Source organism: Chelmon rostratus, chromosome 8 (assembly GCF_017976325.1).
Source record: "Chelmon rostratus isolate fCheRos1 chromosome 8, fCheRos1.pri, whole genome shotgun sequence".
Classification (NCBI taxonomy): domain Eukaryota; kingdom Metazoa; phylum Chordata; class Actinopteri; order Chaetodontiformes; family Chaetodontidae; genus Chelmon; species Chelmon rostratus.
The window spans coordinates 16437610-16456702 of NC_055665.1; the positions used below are offsets into that span (position 1 = coordinate 16437610).

The 19093-nt window shown below is 42.8% G+C and overlaps 4 protein-coding genes across 4 annotated transcripts; 1 reads left to right on the forward strand and 3 right to left on the reverse strand.

Moving 5' to 3' along the window:
* Positions 1-4423: 4423 nt before the first annotated feature.
* Positions 4424-5312, forward strand: nr0b2a (nuclear receptor subfamily 0, group B, member 2a). Its single transcript, XM_041942781.1, has 2 exons — positions 4424-4958; positions 5071-5312. Exons 1-2 carry the CDS (start codon positions 4424-4426, stop codon positions 5310-5312), a joined length of 777 nt encoding a protein of 258 aa, XP_041798715.1.
* Positions 5313-8510: 3198 nt separating this feature from the next.
* kdf1a (keratinocyte differentiation factor 1a) lies at positions 8511-12244 on the reverse strand. Its single transcript, XM_041942887.1, has 4 exons — positions 11918-12244; positions 10516-11579; positions 10053-10127; positions 8511-9215 (listed from the first exon to the last, which is right to left on the reverse strand). The coding sequence occupies exons 2-4, from the start codon at positions 11558-11560 to the stop codon at positions 9130-9132; spliced, it is 1206 nt and encodes a 401-aa protein (XP_041798821.1). The 5' UTR covers positions 11561-11579; positions 11918-12244; the 3' UTR covers positions 8511-9129.
* A 975-nt stretch (positions 12245-13219) lies between these two features.
* On the reverse strand, positions 13220-14695 carry LOC121610582 (trophoblast glycoprotein-like). The gene is made up of 2 exons (XM_041942765.1): positions 14424-14695; positions 13220-14183 (listed from the first exon to the last, which is right to left on the reverse strand). The coding sequence occupies exons 1-2, from the start codon at positions 14681-14683 to the stop codon at positions 13220-13222; spliced, it is 1224 nt and encodes a 407-aa protein (XP_041798699.1). The 5' UTR covers positions 14684-14695.
* A 1164-nt stretch (positions 14696-15859) lies between these two features.
* Positions 15860-18474, reverse strand: LOC121610583 (transmembrane protein 222-like). Its single transcript, XM_041942767.1, has 6 exons — positions 18344-18474; positions 18041-18125; positions 17760-17791; positions 17565-17661; positions 17351-17481; positions 15860-15995 (listed from the first exon to the last, which is right to left on the reverse strand). Exons 1-6 carry the CDS (start codon positions 18460-18462, stop codon positions 15908-15910), a joined length of 552 nt encoding a protein of 183 aa, XP_041798701.1. The 5' UTR covers positions 18463-18474; the 3' UTR covers positions 15860-15907.
* Positions 18475-19093: the final 619 nt, after the last annotated feature.

Below are 19093 nucleotides of genomic sequence, written 5' to 3' on the forward strand. Positions count from 1 at the left end.
CCAGCTCTGTCTTTATCATTCAGAACAATGTGTGGTCTATAGTATCAAGATATCCTGAATAATCACTAATGAACATCATCTCTGAAGGTTTCTTCCTCTGTGTGTTGGTGTTTCTACATATTGACCATGGAACTGCTGCAATCCAAATTAAAATCCCCCTGATATTATATTTTGCTGGTAGAGGCATTTTTAAGAGAGATCCCTCTCTTCAGACAGCGAGGGGGATTTACCAAAAAAAAGCAGTAACAACCCACTCGCCAAACCGAACACTGAGGTGATCAATTCTGCAACCTTGATTGCTTCAAAGTTAAAACATTAAAAGGAGAAATGAAACCATGAGACTCTAAAAGAGGTTAAAAGATGCAGCAGTCTGGCTCGGTTTTTAACTTTGCATATCTATTTCTGATTTAGGCAAAAAGGCAGCAAGACTAGTGGGAGACTTTACCCTGACTGACTAGGACCAAAGACCAAATGTGAGGTCATTTAAGAAAAATACTTGTCTTTCACATTTCACTTTCAGAGAAGCAACCAAGAAATGTGCTCAGTTAGAGTTCATTAACCCAGAGGCTAACTCTTTCTCTGGCCTTCACCTCAGCTTTTATCATTGTGTTTTGATAGTAATAGGCAGTAAAACTAGACCCGGGTCCAGACACCCTGACATCATTTTACAAATCATATTACATATTTACTGTGTGTTTGAAGTCCATACTAATCCTCAAAAGTATGTTTGGAAATTACAAATGAAAAAAAAAATCATGTTGAAACCAACTTTAGTACAAGTACAAGTGACTCAGAAATGCAATCTTACTTTCAGGTTTATAATCTAATAAGATCAATCCTTGTAGAATGTTGAGAGAGTATTACTTTCTGGCACATGTATCATAGAACCCTGCTAAACATTAGTCTGTGCAGGGGAAAAAAGGGAGAGAGAGAAATAAACCAATAGTGATCCTGGAAGAGACGTCATCTTTTCACCGACTCACCAGATATACTGCCCAGTCACAAAATGACACCACAATGGGTCATTACACTGGAGTTTTTGGCCTTTGGAACCAAAAACTTTACCTTTATCTCCATAAAGCTTCACAGTTAAACTGAGCGTCTCAGTTTTGTTTGTGCTTTTTCTTTCGCTCACATTGGGGAATATAAAAATGATTCTGCATTTATGTTTATCATTGCAAAAACCTTGCTTGTCTTGAACAAACGAAGCTTAACAACACACGACAGCCAGCCATAGAACTTTTCCTACATAAAACACAGTGTAAAAAAGGCATTGAAGTTTGGCAGAATGTTTAATATGTGTTCTTTTCCAGGTGCCACTAGGTCAACATGAGAGCATGTGTTTAAGTTTGCTAATAGACGGAAAGATGAGCCAATTATTATTATGAATTTTATTGAGACTGGGCCCAAGTTAATAACACACACCATTTTTAGGGTGAACCTGTAGGAACTACGTATATATCAAAAAATAAACTGAGTTGCATAACTTTGAATTCCAGGATAATCAGATGAGTTTCCAGAGGATTGAAATGACCTTGCAGCACAAGAATAGCTGTCACCTTTGGGTTGATGAACCCAGGCAAACGAATCTCTGCTGTATTAGCAGTAGGTCATGGTCAAGTGTCAATACCAGACATGGTGTCCATCACACACTGAGAGGTCATTGTCCTGGGAAAACCTAAAGCAGAGGAAACATGAAGGTCAATATTCAGGGGGAAGCCGTGTTTCAGAGGATGAGGGATATGTTGTATCTTCAAAATGATCACATGATGGTCCTATTAAATGACTATTACAGTCTTAACTTTATCTAATGCTATTGCAGTGGAGTGTCTTAATACATTTTTAGAGTTTGTATGTATTTTAATAATGAACTGGCCACTCTTCAGGTGCCAGCCATTACATCATACCTGTTTGGCTGCTTGATCTTGGAACACTGCAGTTGTTTCATTTATAGAATGAAGGACATTTAGTTTTTACAGTCTTGTTTGGAGATTAGTGTCTGTCCTCCGTGTCCGTCTCTGCCTGCTCCTAACCTCTATAAACACGAGCCTTATCGCAGGCCTTTACAACTGCCAGCATGCTTCATGAAGCCATGAAGTGCTGCTTAGGGTATTATCGGTCACTTTGCTGGAATTCTCGAACATAACGTCATGTGTTTCATCATGTATCTGAAGCCGCAGTGCGATCTGATTCACCTCCTGTGAGTGCAGGCATGTCACGCCTAATAATCTCTGTGGTGTATCACAATGAGATCACTCCAGGAAAGAAAACCAGGCTATGAAAGCTATTCTGGAGTATTCTTTAAAGGAAGGAGTGAAGAGACTGATGAAGTTAAACAAACATTCGGTGACTGGTGCTGCCAGTAGTGTCTGGCTTGTAATCTCTTTATTGCAGTCATTCACTTTATGACTGACCTTGACTTCGCTGCTCTGTAGTTCACATTTTCCTCGGGAGCTACCATCCTGTGATGCTTTCAGGCTTCTTGGCTGGTGCAGCAGGTGTCCAGACTAAAGAAAAGAGCCCAGTATATAGATGTAGGTATATTGTGTCACCTGTCACTGTACAATGTGTTGGTTTGTACTGCTAAATGTCCAAACCAGAGGGGTTTGTCCGTGTGCTGCTTGTTTATTTGTAACAATAATAAAGCGATTTGCTTATCAGTCTCAAACCTCCGTGCCAGGCACTGGGAAGATAACAAATTAGGGTAAACATATTTAAATGACAAGTGGATCATCGTTACAGACACCATAAAGTGGAATTCCTTCAATTTTCTTGGCAAACTTTGATTATTTCTGAGGGAAATCAGCCACCTTAAGCTCAAGTTAGTTCAAAAAGAACAAAAAGACACTGAACCTGCTCCATTACAGTGAGAGAAAGGCTCGCTTTTCTATCTATCTATCATCTATCCATCATCCAGGTGGCCACTTCAGTTCCTGTTTTTGCTTCGTTTCACATAAGTTTGACTTTCGTTGTTCTGCCGGTGCAGCACTTTGCTCCAGACTGAAATATCTCCACAACTATCAGATGGATTGCCCTGAACTTTTGTACAGACGCTCATGGTGCCCAGTGGGCGACTCTCACCGACTATTCCTTCAGTGCCATCATGATGTTGAACTTTTTTATTCTGGCACCCTTGTCGGGTCAAATCTTCCTTACAATTTAAAGTTTTCTTGAATTGAACATCCAAAAAAAAAAAAAAAAAAAAAACACCAGACACTGACATAAGGCTGGACATACACCCACTAAAGCTGGCCCTTGGTCTCTAATCATATCATTTGTCCAGTTCAGTCTTAGAACATCTTAGAATCAACTGAGCACAAGTGATTAAGCCAGTTACTGTAAATGCAAATTCACTTAATAGTGGCACAACAGTTTTGTCCTCAAGGGTACACCAGGTCAAATCTTTCATCTGTCCAACACTTTATGACTCATGACATACCCATGAACCACAACCTTACTTTGTGTTTAGTGCCAATTGGCAAATGCTAGCATGCCAGCCTGTGAGATAGTGAACGTTGTAAACTTGACGCCTGCTTAACATCAGTAGGTTAAGGTTATCGTTATGACGTTAGCAGCAGGGTTAGGCTAGTTCATTCTCCCAGAGCTGCTAGCGTGGCTGCAGACTTGTAATTTTAAGGGGAAATAAAATTTACAGAAAGCATAAACGATCAACTCACTGAATGAATAACATATCAAAAGCCTAACTATTTAAAAATGTTATTTCTTCTCGGTCTCTGGTAAAAATATTTTGAGGATAGTGTTTTTGGGGCCTGATGACCTCAGTGTTTCTAAAATACTGCCAATGGATTTGATATTAAATAAAAAGGAGGTTGGATTGGGCAGTTTTATACCTTTAAGTACTATCAAGTAAAGTTTTCAAAATTCCAGTGTTGTTCTTGGGCTGCTCTTACTTTCATTTGAAAAACAAAAGAAAAATAACAAAAAAAAAAAAATACAACTTGCTACACCTCATGGGGGCTTCACTTATAGGTCAATGCCCCACCCACCCACCTCTGCTTTGGTCTCTTCCCCTGCAGGTGTGAGCTGGCAGTGAGCAGGGACACATGTAGTAGTGCGGGGCTGATTACCTCTGCAGTCCTTGGTAGCTTGGTACCACCTGGGTTAATGACACTGGCTACAAGATAAGGCCCAACCCTCTTGATATCCCGGTGTTACTCCACCAGCTCCTTTTCATTGAGAAAAGCTTATCGGTTTCCCAGGGTTATTCCATCCGTCACCTGGCAGAGCACATAGTTGTTTTTCACAGAGTGTATTGACAAGTCAAGGTCCACTCAGCAGGGTGGGTTGGCCTTATAAATACGGAGACACTGAGGGAGCTGCAGTAGTACTCACAAGCTCATGAAGAGCCCATCCTGTGGGAGGTTACTTACATTTAACTGCATAGATTTCTACGAGCTGTAAAATGGACAACGGGTGTCATTGTTCGGCCAACAGCGACAGGCTTTTGAATCCCATCCTCTTCAACATCCTGAGTCAAATGGATAACAGCAAACCAAACCAAAACAGCCTCAGCTACAGCTCAGTGCCTCATAGATGCAACTGTGAGCTGCGAAGGACAGTGTGCTTGAAAAGACCATCTGAGATTTGCAAAGAAGCTTCAGCAGTTCTGGTTAAAACCATCCAGTTCATGAAGAACTTACCCGCCTTTAACCAGATGCCACCGAACGACCAGTTCTCCCTTCTCAAGAGTTGTTGGGCGCCGCTCTTCATTCTGGGCCTGGCCCAGGAGCACGTGGACTTCGAGGTGACGGACAGCCCTGCTGACAGCATGCTGAAAAAGATTCTCCTAAACCGTCAGGAGAGCCCCGGGATGGAGAGGGAGCAGCCCACCATGGCAGGCGTCAGCAAACTCAAGTCCTGCCTCAAAAAGTTCTGGAGTTTGGATCTGAGTCCCAAGGAGTACGCATACCTCAAAGGGACCACGATATTTAATCCAGGTATGTATTCATCTGATGTTCTGATTTCTTGGCTCTTAGGGGTAAATTTTCAATCACTGCACAAAAACTACGTTATACACATATGTAACCCCAATTCCTTTACATTCAACAGATGTCCCAGATTTAAAGACGGTGCTGCTTGTTGAAGGCCTGCAACAGGAAGCTCAGCACGCCCTCAGCGAGTTGGTCCAGCTCCTTCACCCAGGGGACCAGGAGCGATTTGCCCAAATCCTGCTCACAGCCTCCATGCTGCAGAGCATCACACCCAGCCTCATCTCTGAACTCTTCTTCCGGCCCGTGATAGGCCAGGCTGATCTGCTGGAGCTGCTGGTCGACATGCTCTTCTACAGATAGAGGACGGCATATGGACCTCGTGCAGCTGTCCTGTAGAAAGCTGAGGCCAGTGTTTTTAACAGCGGTGATGCAGAACTTTTTGGTTGACCAACCAAAGCAATGTTTGCTCATGAAGTTAAGGAAAGCCTGACAGTGGACTGCTCAAACAAAGCACCCGACAGTAGCCAACAACAACAACAATGTGAATTGGTGAAAATGAGACTATGAAGTGCTCTACTTTGAAGCTGAGGTCACTTCAGCCCAGTCTTTAAAGACTTTATCCGCTGACGTGGAAAGATTTGACTCTCAAGACTTTACCCACTGTTGATATACATCTTATGTTGAAGATCTTTTCTGTGTTCTTCAGTGTTGTAAATACGTGTTGTCTACATTGACAGAACATTTCAAATAAATATATTTTTATACATGAATGCAATAGTGAAGCTCTGCCTCAATCTTTTCAGGAGAGACACTAAAGGTTTTTTCGTGCACTTTCCATAACGTCTTCCTTCAGGATGGTGCAAAGAAAATGTCGAAAATACACATTTAGGCATTTATTTTAGCTCAGATTTTTGTTCTTGAAATGTATGCAAAAAGCCCATATTTAGTTAGATAATGCCTCATTTGCAAATCTAAACGTGACATTTAAAAAAACTTGTAAAACAAAAAACAAGTTTCACAGTGATATCTATTAGCTTATTTTTACCCTATTCACCTGTAGTGCCTTGTGTTTGTGTAAAAAAAAGAAAAGTATGTAAGTTTACAAGACATACCTCTAAGGACCGTTTTCTCAAAAGGACTTTTTTTTCTCACTGAGCCGGAAATCTTCACTTCAGCTGCACTTACATACACCAGACATTCCCGTTTTATTCCTATCTACTGTATATTCTGGATAGGGGTTTGCTCATACGTCATTCATAGTCAAACTTACAGAACATTTTCTTCTTAGAGATATGGTGAAAATGTTTTTTGTTATGGCTGTTAAAAGAAATTTGAATTCATAGAATGATACAAAGAGATATCCAAAATTCCCTCTGCAAAAACATTTGACTCTAACATGTCAACAAAATGAAACAAGAATTTTGAACCTGGCTCGATCCTTTATCCAAATGTATTGAAATTTCAGAAAACTTACCCTACTCACCTGTAATGTCTCCTCATGGAAAGACTCACACTTTGTTCTGATCATCTTCATCCCTGCAGTTCATTTGGCAGGTCCACCTTTACTGACATGATGTGCAGCCAAGTATTGCTCAAACCCAGTTATTTTAAATTCTTGTTAGGACGCCAGGGTTTCCAGAGATAGCGAATGTGTACAGAATAATGCAAGAGGCGCATCCCTAAAACCAAAAAATATGGAGATTACGGGTTTGAAAAGCTCTTTCAATGGTGAGCAGAGCTTCAAAGCAGATACAGAAAATATAATGTAATACAGTCTGACAGGGTTTTTTTCCCTCTAACTTTCACTTCACACATTTAAAGCACACACTTGGTTTCAGCCTAGTACGCAACCCGTCTGTTGTGTTCAGTGTAAAACTGATGCTGAGAATTCCCATCTGACTCATACAAATTTCACGACTGGGGATAAATAAAGTTTTATCTTATCTTATCTACAAGCAGTGTTCTCCTTCTTGTTTTACCAGACTGTGCTTAAACCAGTTAACTTAACAACACCAGTGTTGTGGTGAATATTTCTCAGACTGCAGACTTCATGACCATGTGAGCGTTATACTGCTTCAAACTGAGGTGGAGAGACTGACATGATTAGTAAGGTAACGCTGTCATGTTTCTACTATGACCACAAGGATTTTTTTCTTGTAGTACATTGTCTCCCTCTCATGGAAAACAGAGGAAGTCACAGGTACAACCCGAGCAGCTACAGCCAGACATGGACTTACACTGGGTCCTGCCCTGTCTGTCACACACAAACACACACAAACATTTAACAAAGTAAAACCTCCAAGTAAACCAACTGTCACATTCTTCATGCACAAAGGAGCGACTGGAGGAAGTATCTGAATGCTGAGGAAAACTGAGCTCGCTGTTAACAACCTGCAGGCTACATTTGATATAGAACAAGCCCTCCTGATTCATCCTAGCCCGTGGTATGCTAGTTGTGAAACAGTGAGCCTTTGCATGACACCTCATACAGGTAAAACAGGAATGTGCTGGTGGGGGTAGAGAGCAAGAGGAAACGGGGTTACACAGGGCAACTGCACACACACGTACACCATCACCAACAGAAGTCTGAAAGCTCTACATTTCGCACAGAGCAATTCAGATGAATTGCTTTTTTGTAGCTTACTGGGCTTTGCTGAGTTGATGGTTTTTTTCTACTGTGCAAGTGAAAAACCTTTTCACCTATTTTCAGTACAAATCACATTGATGTTTCATTGTTTTAGAAGCATTGGCTTGATAGTTTTGCAGCTTTCTGCTTTATTCTGTGCTGTTTCAAGGTTCTGATAACACATTTCTGAAGTATTCAAGGCTGAAAATGAGACTTATTAGTGAGCAAAACACACACATCCCCTTAAACACAAAACAGCACCGTAAATATGACTACAGCTGAAAATATGTCAGTAAACAAGCAGTTACTAACACACCTAAACACATCAGTTGTCTCTGATGCTCATTGAATACGCATATTATTGCATCATTTTAGTTGGAATAGCAGAACTGATGACAATTCTGCTGCAGGAGACACTACTTTAAGGCAGATCATTTGTTAAAATATACATTATTGATATAGTTCAATTTGTGCGACGGAAAGAAGGACTTAGGGAGAAGTTCCTGAAATCAAGCTGGTTTTCTGCACTGCTTCTTCCCTTTGCAATAAATGACAAAGACAAACCCTGGGATTTTATTTCCTTTTTGTCAGAACCAGCCAAACAAGTTTCTTCTTTCGCTGAGGGCGGAAAAAGCCTGCCTGGTGCAACACAGTGACCTCAGGGAGATGAGCCTGACAACAGTAATCCAAGAGATAAAGAGGAAATGTAGGCTAAAGAGACAGAAAGCCATGCCAAGTGAAGACTTGTTGATATGTGACAGCAAATAATTTGTTGCCAAACAAATGGAGCCGCTTCTATTCAAACTAATATACTATGAGTATGAATGTACTATTTTGGCCTAACACAAAGCTCTGCAAGCACAGAGAAGCATGTCACGTTTTCTTTAAACTAAAATGAGAAAAAAACAACATTACTACTTGGCCTACATATATAGATATTTCCTCACTGAATGCACATGACAAGGCATAAACAAGCATGGAGATTTTTATTTTGTTAAAAACAGGACTTACCCAGGAATAAAAATCTATGGCCAAATGCCACAAGTGGTTTGACAACCTAGAAAGTAACATTGATTTAAAAATATGTACATCAAAATATGGCTTAACAATACAGTTTTCAGGACATAACATGCTTTAAAGGACTCTAAATGGCAGGAGTCAATAAACCCATACAGTGCATGCACACTGGCTTGCATAAACAATCACAAAGAGAAGAATGAGGACGGTTATGTTCTTCCATCAGTCTATCCTCTGGCCTGCATGCTAAGCTTGCATGGAGTGTAGTAACTTTGAGCACTGCATACAAATACGTAAAAAAAAAAGGCTTCAATTGTCTCTCCCCGTGTTTCAGTGGGTCATTTGCTGCAAAGATAAAAGGTCCATGAATTTAAATGACACTCCAATCGCAAACATTAGCCAGAACACTAAAAGGAAAAGTACAACTGCCCAGGGTAAAAGGTGCAAAAAAAACCCCTATAACATTATAACATTGTCCATCTCATTGGCTGCATCACTTTGTCAGCATGGGCACTTTTGTTTCTGTGTCGCCCTTCAGAGAAGCAGGGGAGCGCCAGAGGAGTCTGTTTCAGTGTCATGGTGGTAGGGGGAGTGGGCTGTGGCGGTGCTGGAGGAGTACGCTGTGGGACAAAGAGCTTTATTTAATGCATTGAAAATAAAAGACAAAAAAACACGGCGATTAAAGAAAAAGCAAATGATGCTAGAATTTCACGCACAAAACATGAGATATGAAACAGTTGAGTTTGACTACATTCCCAGGCCGCTGTGTGAAAGTTGTGGAAACACAATGGGCTGTGCCCTCATTCAAAGACATGTAACAGGACACCCTGTCCTTCTAACAGCTTCTTCTCAGAACAACACACACACACACACACAAATAAGAAGACTGCTGTGTGGTAATCCATCTGTAACCCAAGTGGTTCGCTAAAATGACATAACAACACCTGGGACATTATGAGGCATATATTTAATGTGATCTGATCTGCCGCTCGGGCAGGTGGTGTAGCGTGACCGCTGAGCTGGAGGGCAGAATGAGGAGGATTGATAGGTGGGTGTAAGGTGGCCGATGAGGGGAGGAGGCGGCTAATGAGCGAGGGATTGTAATATGTAGGCGAAAAGGGAGAGGAATGCAGGGCTTTCACTGTTTAAAGAGCGGTACATTACTGGAAAGTACAGAGGAGGTGAGAAAATGCCTGCAGCTGCAGCGGGTACAATGGCCTGCTAAGACTGAGCCCCACACACTGATTCACCGGGGTAGTAATTACACCTCAATGACCAGGACGAATAAAGGCCGGACCTCTAGCAGCACAAGCAATATTAATTAATATCAAAATGTGCATTTCTAACCACTAATCACATGCTTGTACACTCTGGCTCTGACTGATTCTGGATCTTATTCAACTCCTCATGCGTGCTTACATCAACCCAGTGAGGACAGGAAGGTGTCGTGCACTCACTTCTCCCGCTGTAATGCCTCATTTTCCTCGCCAGCTCGTCCGATGGCGTCTGCTCCGACACCTTCACCTCCGGAACTGTGGCAGGGGATGAAAAGACAAAATGAAGCACGCAGACGTGGAGCCTCAACAGACATTAATCTGGTCATCAGCTGTTGTGCAATATGTTTTAGAAGAGTGTGTGCACTTGTATGAACTCGCCTCAGACTAACCAGTTATTATTAGGTCAGTGCCTGTAGAATGCCTGGTGTATTAGGGCTTAAAACTATGAGCCATACAAAAGAGCTGCAGCAGCGTTCCAACAGACACAATGAGTCATTTAAGGAACACAGGTCAGATGATTGAGATATTTGGTATGTTGCAGCCATGTGGTGGTGAAAAGAGTAGTCACATGGTATCGTATAAATATTTACACAGCTGTAACCATGAACGTTAATCGTTTTTAAAAGTGTTGCGATATTCTTACAGTCACTGCTCATGAAAGTGTTGGTCATGGTCTCGTTGCCGCTGTCCGGGAGAGTCCCGTCGTTCCTCCCATTCGGACGCTGCCCCGTCGACTGATGGCTCTTGTTTCTCTTGCCCTTCCTCGTGCTGATGCGGATGACGCCGTGCACCAGCTTGCACTCGGCCTCCTGCTCCTCCAGGTTGTAGTCCTGGGCGATGCTGTAGATGAGCTCGCTGATCTCGTTGGTCTTGCGGGAGAAAGAGGAGTCGGAGGTGCACTTGGCCAGCTGGTCGATCTGGTGCAGGGCGTAAAGCTCCAGCAGCTTCTTGGTGATGAGAGAGTCAATGTCTGTGCCCGTGTCACTCAGGTCGTCCAAGTCATAGTCCTCACGGGATAAGAGGCTGGTGTTGCTAACAGGCCGTTGGCTTTCCCCCTTGCCAGGCGTACGGGTCCGTTTAGGGGCAGCAACCGGATATCTTACTGTCTGACCTGCAATGCGCACATCCGGGTAGCGGAAGCTGTCACTTGTGGGCAACTTAGACGGCTTGGCAGACTTGCTGGATTCCAAAGGGATGCCGCAAGTGGGGTTGGTCACAGCCATGCCATTAGGAGGCTGAGGCTCGCTACCTGCTTTAGGGGGATGGTCTGTGGAGCTCTCGTTAACAGGCAGGCAGGGCTCTCGGCTGCCATAAAATCCACAGGTCAGTACACAGCAGATAAGCGCCTTACAGCCACTCCAGCCCATGGAGGCGCAGGAGCCACAGGCATGTCTGCTGGTAGGCGTGCTGTCTGCTGACCCAGGAATAAATCCTATAGTCTCCGATCCTCGTCCTGTGCCATTTTGTGGGTGGCCTCTGCTACGACCGTACTTGTTCTCCAAATACCGGGAGTGGTCAGTGTGGTGCTCGTGCAGATGCTCTCCATGAGGATCCTTGTAGGAGTCCTGGCTGGCCGTGCTCTCTCTGGATATAGTCCGAGTCTGTCGGTACTTCTCTGCTCTGGAGCTGGAGCTGTGGTGTTTGTGGTGGCGGGACGCCTGGGGAGCCCCTGTGCTGTGGCCAGGCATGGCTCAAAATGCCTGGGACCTGGTGTGGGAAAGACATGTTTAGATCTACTGACCAGGTGTAAACCTCCCCTTTTGTTGCCACAGGCTTGCAGCATTAAACGCACCACGGCACATTAAAATAGCCTGCATTTAACACTTATACAGTAAACTACTATGTTCCAGTGAAGTAACCTCCCCTCAAACTCTGACAGTGTAAATAAAACTGTGCATTGATTGCTAGTGTGATAGTAAATTGGCCCATTTCGTCGCGCCCTTAAACTTTGTTTGACCTACAGTAAATGTGCACCAAAACAGTCCACAACAAAACTCACTCAACATTTGAGCGTTTTTGATTTTACTAACAAAACGTTCACTTACCGCATAAGAGGAAACACTTGTGGCCGTCTTTTATCCCAGATAACTTGTTCAGCGAGCAAACCGCGGAAGTCTCAGAGAGAAAACTTCTGCTAGCGCCTCAAACACAGAAAGAAAGGCTTCGTCCGCCCACAGGTTTCCAGGTGACTGTGCCTCCACGGAACAACAGACTCTGCACGCCTAAAGTCAGATGCCTCGACCGAACAACACAGCTCAGCTCATTCGCGTCGTTTCCTTTTTGTAAAACTCAGTCTTGTGTAGCCGAGAGTCTCCCAATGTTTGGCTATTACCTGCGGCTACGGCTAATCCCAAATCCTACACCCACCCACAGGTGAGTCGTGACGTCACGAGAGGCGGATATAGCAGCACAGAAGGAAAGAAGGTAATTACAAAAAGAGGAGAGGGGAATAAAAGCAAAGAAATAAATGTAATTAAAAAAGAAAAAGGTAAAAAAAAAAAAAAAGTGAAACATAAAACCAAAAACAAAAAACCATAACCAGAACATAGTCTGATTGCTATTTGGTACTATGTGATGCAACACAACAACTAATGATGAAATTATGTACTTGACATTATTACAAACGGACCTATTCCTATGTACACACACATGCAAGGTTGGCCTGACAGGCACACATAGGTGCAGAGCCAGCAGGTGTTTTCCAAACGATCTTTCATTGTGCCCTATTTTTCCTCCACAGAAACACTTCATCACCCACTCTTAATTGAAATAGCAGGGCCACCTCACCTGGGTAAATATTACGAGCCTGTGTAGCATGGTGTCTTCTGGTTTCACTGCAGTCACAGTAAAACAGGAGCACAAGAAAATCAAACACAACAAAACTGAACTTTATTTATAATGATTTTAAATACAAAAGTGTCATTTCATACAGCAACTTTACTATCTATTCCTTTGAATATTAAAGTACAGATCACATTATGAATTCTAGCACAAGACAAGTTTAATTACATTTTAAAGGATTTTTTTTATTTAATTTACTTAGGCATACTCTTATAAAGACCTACTCACTGGGTGTCTATGGATTACAGTTTCTTAGGTCAACATACATTTTTCATGCCACTCGTCAATGTAGCCTATGTGTTATATTTTCATAAAACTTATGATGAGCAAATTATTAACATCAGTTTACAGATGCAATGCTCCAGTGCCTCGAAAACACAAAGGCACTTTTGAGGTGAGGTTTCTAATTTAAAACTGCAGTATGTACAGGAAATCTACAAGCAATTACTAGTCACATGTACATCTTTTTTCATATTCTGTCAAATTATTGTAGCTTCAGTAAAACATCATAGCTTCATGGGTGGGGACGTTGTCACCTGCTTGATGTGTGTGTCCGTGGGAACCTGGATGACACAGGTGTCACTTGGCAGCTGCTGTGACAGAGATAATCCTGCACGGCCTTGTGCCCTGTGGTTACCTGTCGGCATGTGCCGCAGCCGAGGGTCCGAGTCAATCTCATATCTGTAGTGGTAACCCTCCATAACATCCCGACACGCATCTCTCATTTCATTGATCCACTTCTTCATACCTTTGCGATTCAGGTAGAGCACAAAGAGAAACACCATGCCCACAAACCCCAGCACCAGCCCCAGGAAGACATAGGATGTCTGCAGGGTGAGGTCCGCTGCCTCTGCTTGGACTGGAACAACACATCCAATGGCCCGGACACTGAGACCCTGCAGCCGGGTGTCACTTCTTGGTGAGGCACATCTTACAGTATCCACATCTAACTGAGCTCTTGTTTCATTGAGCCAGGTCACAAATCTGCGGATATCACAGGAGCAGGTGTATGGGTTGCCACCGAGAAGGATTCGGATGTTCCCAAGCATGTCCAGCTCTTGTAGAGCATCAGCTCCGAATGTCCTGAAGGCATTGTGTGTAAGGTCCAGCACCTGGAGATGGTTCATGCCGGAGAAGGTTCCAGCGTAGACCATGACCAGAGAGTTATTAGTGAGGAAGAGCTGCTGCAGGTTGGGAAGGTGGGAGAACATGCCTGGGGGCAGCAGAGCGAGTTGGTTCCCAGAAAGGTCCAGGCGGAGGAGCCCTCTGAGGTCACCCCAGCGCAGAGCCGTGGTGAGGTCTGTCAGGGCAGAGGCATTGCACAGTGAGCGGCTCAGGTTGAGCTCCTGAAGGGGACTGCCAGGTATGCTGAAAGTTTCTGGATGGATGAGTGCCAGTCGGTTCCCGCTGAGGTCCAGGAAGCGCAGGTTAATGAGGGCAGAGAAGCTGTGGGATGCCATCTCTGTAATCCTGTAAAGATGACTAACACTGTAACACCTGTTCTCAAACATTAATATTTTCATGCTTGGATACAACTACATGCATCTCACTGAATGTCAAAGTAAACAAATTAAAACCACCTTCAGAGAAAATGTGTTTATTAGATACACAGCCAAAAAAATATATACATATTATCCAAATATAGCTTAATGTACATGAACAAAACAAAATAAAAAAACAAAAACAAATAAAAAACACTGACATTCTCACCTATTATTGCTTAAAATGATATTGGTGACATTCTCCAGCTCTGCAAAGGAATCAGCTCCAATCTGGTGTATATTATTCCCTGTGATGATGATAGTCCTTGCATATCCTGGAATACTTTGCGGCACCATGAGCAGATCCTTGGAGACACATTTCACTGTGCGAGTGACAGCAAAACACTCACAGCCAAAAGGACACGCTAAGCCCTGGTATGGTGCCCAAAGAAGGACTCCCAGAAACACCTGGGCTGCAAAAACATACATCTCTAAAGTATAGCCAATTAAGAAAAAAGATTTAAAAAAACTGAACACACAAGTGTATGAATTACAGCAGAAAGAAAAGTTAATTTCACATGAATTAACAAGTCAAATTCTAAAGACAAAGACAAATGCTGCAGAAGTGGCAAAGAGTGCTCCAGTAGCAACCTCTCTGAAGCTGCTCCACTCAGGGAATAAAGAATCCTGTAAATTGATGGGAGTTCATATCACGCACAATCTGCTGGATGAAAAAGGTACGTGGTTCCCTTAAAGGTACAGAGGACGATCAGGGCATTCACAGCCTGTGACCTCCACCACAGTCTGCCAGGGGAGACTTAGAAAGCCTTATACGCAGCACATCCAAAATTCAGTTGCAGAAACAGAAATATTACACTGGTAAGAGATATATAATAATAAATAATCCTCTTTTGGGGACATTGCATCAAAAACAAATCAATGAAATAAATAACATATTGGAAAATTACAGAGTATTGCTCATAATTTGGTTAAATCTGCAAATTTCTGTAATGTTTCAGCATGAGGATGCACAGTAAGAAAGCATTCAGCTTGTCTGGAGAAAAGCAAACACTCATGTGAAAGAAAACACTTGACATATTTGAGTTTACACACTAGAAGAAAGAGGACTGTAGGGAGGGGGACATTTTTACAGCACAATACCACTATTTATCACACGTGGGTCCTATATTAATCTATCTTTGGTGGCGGCTCATATCTTTGAGACAAATAATTTATGAATACTTGCGGCATTTAGATTTTGTGATCTGTTTTGTAGTGATTCATCACTGAGCTGTACATTAGCCGGTCTGGAAACACATTCATCACTGCCATTCTTTGAAAAACACATCTCTGGGTTCAACAGCAGTACACTGCTGTGGCGTTATCTAGGAAAGGAGCATCTTTCTTTAAGATGCTCTTAAAAACCCACCATGTGCAAAAAAGCAACGGTCAATTTTGAGATGTTTTGCAGTGTAGCTTATGCACCTTACTAAATCCTAAACACCTCCACAAAATAATACAAATAAATCTTAACTGTTGAAACATAAATTACTGATTTCAGAACTACCCGCAAACAGCTGGGCTTTGTCCTAAAATAGCCTCCAAGATCACAAACAGACAAACCAACAGACAAAACACATCAGCCAGCAGCCAATAACAAGGTGAGAAGAATAACCAAAGTCTATGATTCATCCCGTTGAACTGTTCACTCCACTACTGCAGGTTGAACGTCAGGATGAATGTGGCGAGGACTCCGCAGAGCATGAAGAAGGGAAGCCAGGTCTTGAGGAACGCTGCCCAGCTGAAGGATACAGAGAGGGTAATGTGTGTTAGAGTAATCATCAATAACCTGGATATGGTAAGTGTGTGTGTGCCAGAGAGTAAAACACCCTCCCTTGTACAGTTTTTGGACAGACAAGGACATGCGAGGAGTGTTGAAGTATCACATGGTCCAATCTCTTTACTCCCATGGGCCCACAGCCAACCCCACCACCCCCTCCCACCAGCCTGCGTCCTACTGTCCTTCCCCCCCAGCCGGCACAGGGAGCCCCACCGAGAAGTGACCTTCAGTGGTGACACAGAGGGGGAGCGCCGCTGTCAGTGATGAATTACATGACTCCCCTTCTTTTTAAAAGTCTCCTGTGCCGTGGGAGCGTATGTGCAGAGGCAGCACAAACTGTGACGCCATCGCTCTCTATGTGGGTCAGCGGAGAATAATGAGGGGGGTTCTCTGAGCCATATGTCTCTTAATACTCACTAGCGTCCAGCAGCAGAGCATTTTAAAAGACTGTGTACATGTCTGTGATGAAGATGCTTCAGGTGTGTTTGGGCCAGTATTGTTAGCAACCATATTTTCCCTCAAGGACTTCTTCTGTCTTCTCTGCATATACACGACACCTACTGCAGGTCTGTTTGTCCTGGATGAGGAATCCCGCCTGTGTCGCTATCTTTATTTCCCCATTTCAGATGAAAGGTTTTTGTTCTGTGTGGATTTTTTCCTGATATGATTCGGGGGGTCTACGGATAGAGGGTATCTGTTGTTGTTGAGGGTATATGCTAAACAGGTTGAAAAGCAGTTTTAGGCAAATTTGTGATTTGTAATTTGGGGCTATATGAATAAACTCAACTTGATTTGACTAACCAAGCCCATAAGATGTGACAAACACTGCAAACAAAAACCAGAAAGAGATGTTTTATACAGACGTGTTTCCTGTTTACAAACAATACACTGCTGCGTGGACTGCCATGAGGTTTTGATAGTGTGCCTGTGGACAGCTGCAGCTCAGATGGAAGAGTGCATAAACCATTAGGGCTGGTTCAATGCTTCCATCTACAAGTCCTTAACGAAAACAGTCAACCCTAAAAGCATCTGCCAAATAACTGGCATGTATTTATAATGTAATGGGAGCTAAATTGCTTAAATGTTAACAAAGCAATTCTTGTCTTATCTTGGATAGAATGATAAGGTGTTGAAATGTTACTGCCTAGTGTAGTGTTGCATACCCACCAGAGACAGATTAAAGCAGCACTCTGTAGTAAAATGTATTGACAACCTACGGACAGGATGCTAAGCCGGTAGCGAAGAAGGACCCTGGTTCTAAGTATGAACCGATCTTAATGATAATACAAATGGCAGGATGAGGCTTAAACACTTACCTCACGTGTTTCCCATGAAGAAGAGACCGCATGCACAGGTTCACCATGTTCCAAGATGTGTTATTGTCATAGCGCATCAGGTTGAGGGCCATGGCAACATGGGAATGGCAGTTGTCGAAGCATAGATTGTGCTTCAACGAACCAGAAAAGCAGATATTACTATGTGCATAATGATGTGGAAATATTGTATTAAAAAACATAAATATTGTCTTACCGGTCTACATTTGTATTCCTCAGATGCATCATGCACTGCTTTGTCCCATGTAGCAGCACCATTTCCACACACTTTGTCCACATCAAGCTTCCAGTACCTGTGATAATAGTGAACAATCAATCAGTGTGCTCATTTAAATGTGTGTGTTGCTGTGACCTGCTTGTTGAAATACTACATTTTAATGAATACACTTACTTTGTTGGTCTACCAAAGCCCATGTTGTCCTCCTGGAAAAAAAAGTCCCATTTTTATTAATCTATGATAAGATTATTGTGGAAATCAGCTCTACTTGAGTGAGTTCATAACACAAAACACAGTTAATGCCCTAAATCATTATCATTACCTTGTTCATTATCATCATTCTTATTTCACTGGACGCTGCTGAGCATTTACAATAAAATGAACTGTTGCATGAAGTTACACTGCCTGTTGCAGATGATAAATAAGTATATTTTTAGATAAAAAGCGACACTCACCGACACAAAGTATGATCCTGCAAAATCTCGAATGATCCCAGAAGAGGTGCATATGCCCATGTGACCAATGAAAGGCAGCACCCACCTGCAGGATGCACCAAGAACACAACAATACATCGATACACGAGTCAATTATTTGTACGTTTGACCCTGAATTTACACTATGAAGTACAATTAGTGCAGCCGTTTATTCAAAAGAAATAGACAGCATTAAATTTAACCGACGGCTAACCTATCTGCCCGAGCGGCTGTGAACACGCTATGCTAGCAAGACCAGGAGAACAATGTATGTTAGCTTCTTACGATAAAATAGGAATAGGTGTCCAGACAATGCAGTAGGGGTAGCGGCTGTTTTTTCTGTCGCCCTTTAAGAATTCGCCGTGGTAATTCATCATCACGTCGCTTTCGTCCACCTCCGCCATCACTGCCTGAAGTGACAGGGGGATGACAGTGACGCACAGCCAGCGCGAGGCGGCGTGGAAGCGGAAGCGCGCAGACGCGTCCATGGCTGAACGGAACCAACTGTCGGTCAGTGAACGCAACACCGCTCATTTGTACGGTGTTTGTTGATTTAATTAGACTTGGGGGGTCTCCGTCGTCAAAGTTTTCACCAAAAACAACAATAGATTTGTTTTATCTGTACTTATTTTGAAGCCATTCTTATTTTTTGAAAGGGTTTTACTTTACTAATCAGTTATTTACTCTTACTGTGCTGTTTTATTTTTTAATATTATTTAAAATCAACATTATTTTTGGCAGACATATGTCAAACAAATGGCCAGTTTTTAAGCCATGGAGCCTCTGGGTCGTTTCAGCCCTATTTGGCATCCAAACTCAGTCTTAGTCGGTGTAACCTCCACTAGTCCTGAAGCTGGGTCACCTCATTACTGTACAGTATATGGGGCATGAGACGCTCCCACACAACTACTCATGCTTGTGATGTACTGCACTCATATTTGTCGCCAAATAGTCAGCAAAAACAGGGAGTACAGCAGACACTGATGAACGAGCAAGGCTACCGTAGAGTTCATACCGCAGCCTCACCTACAGTAC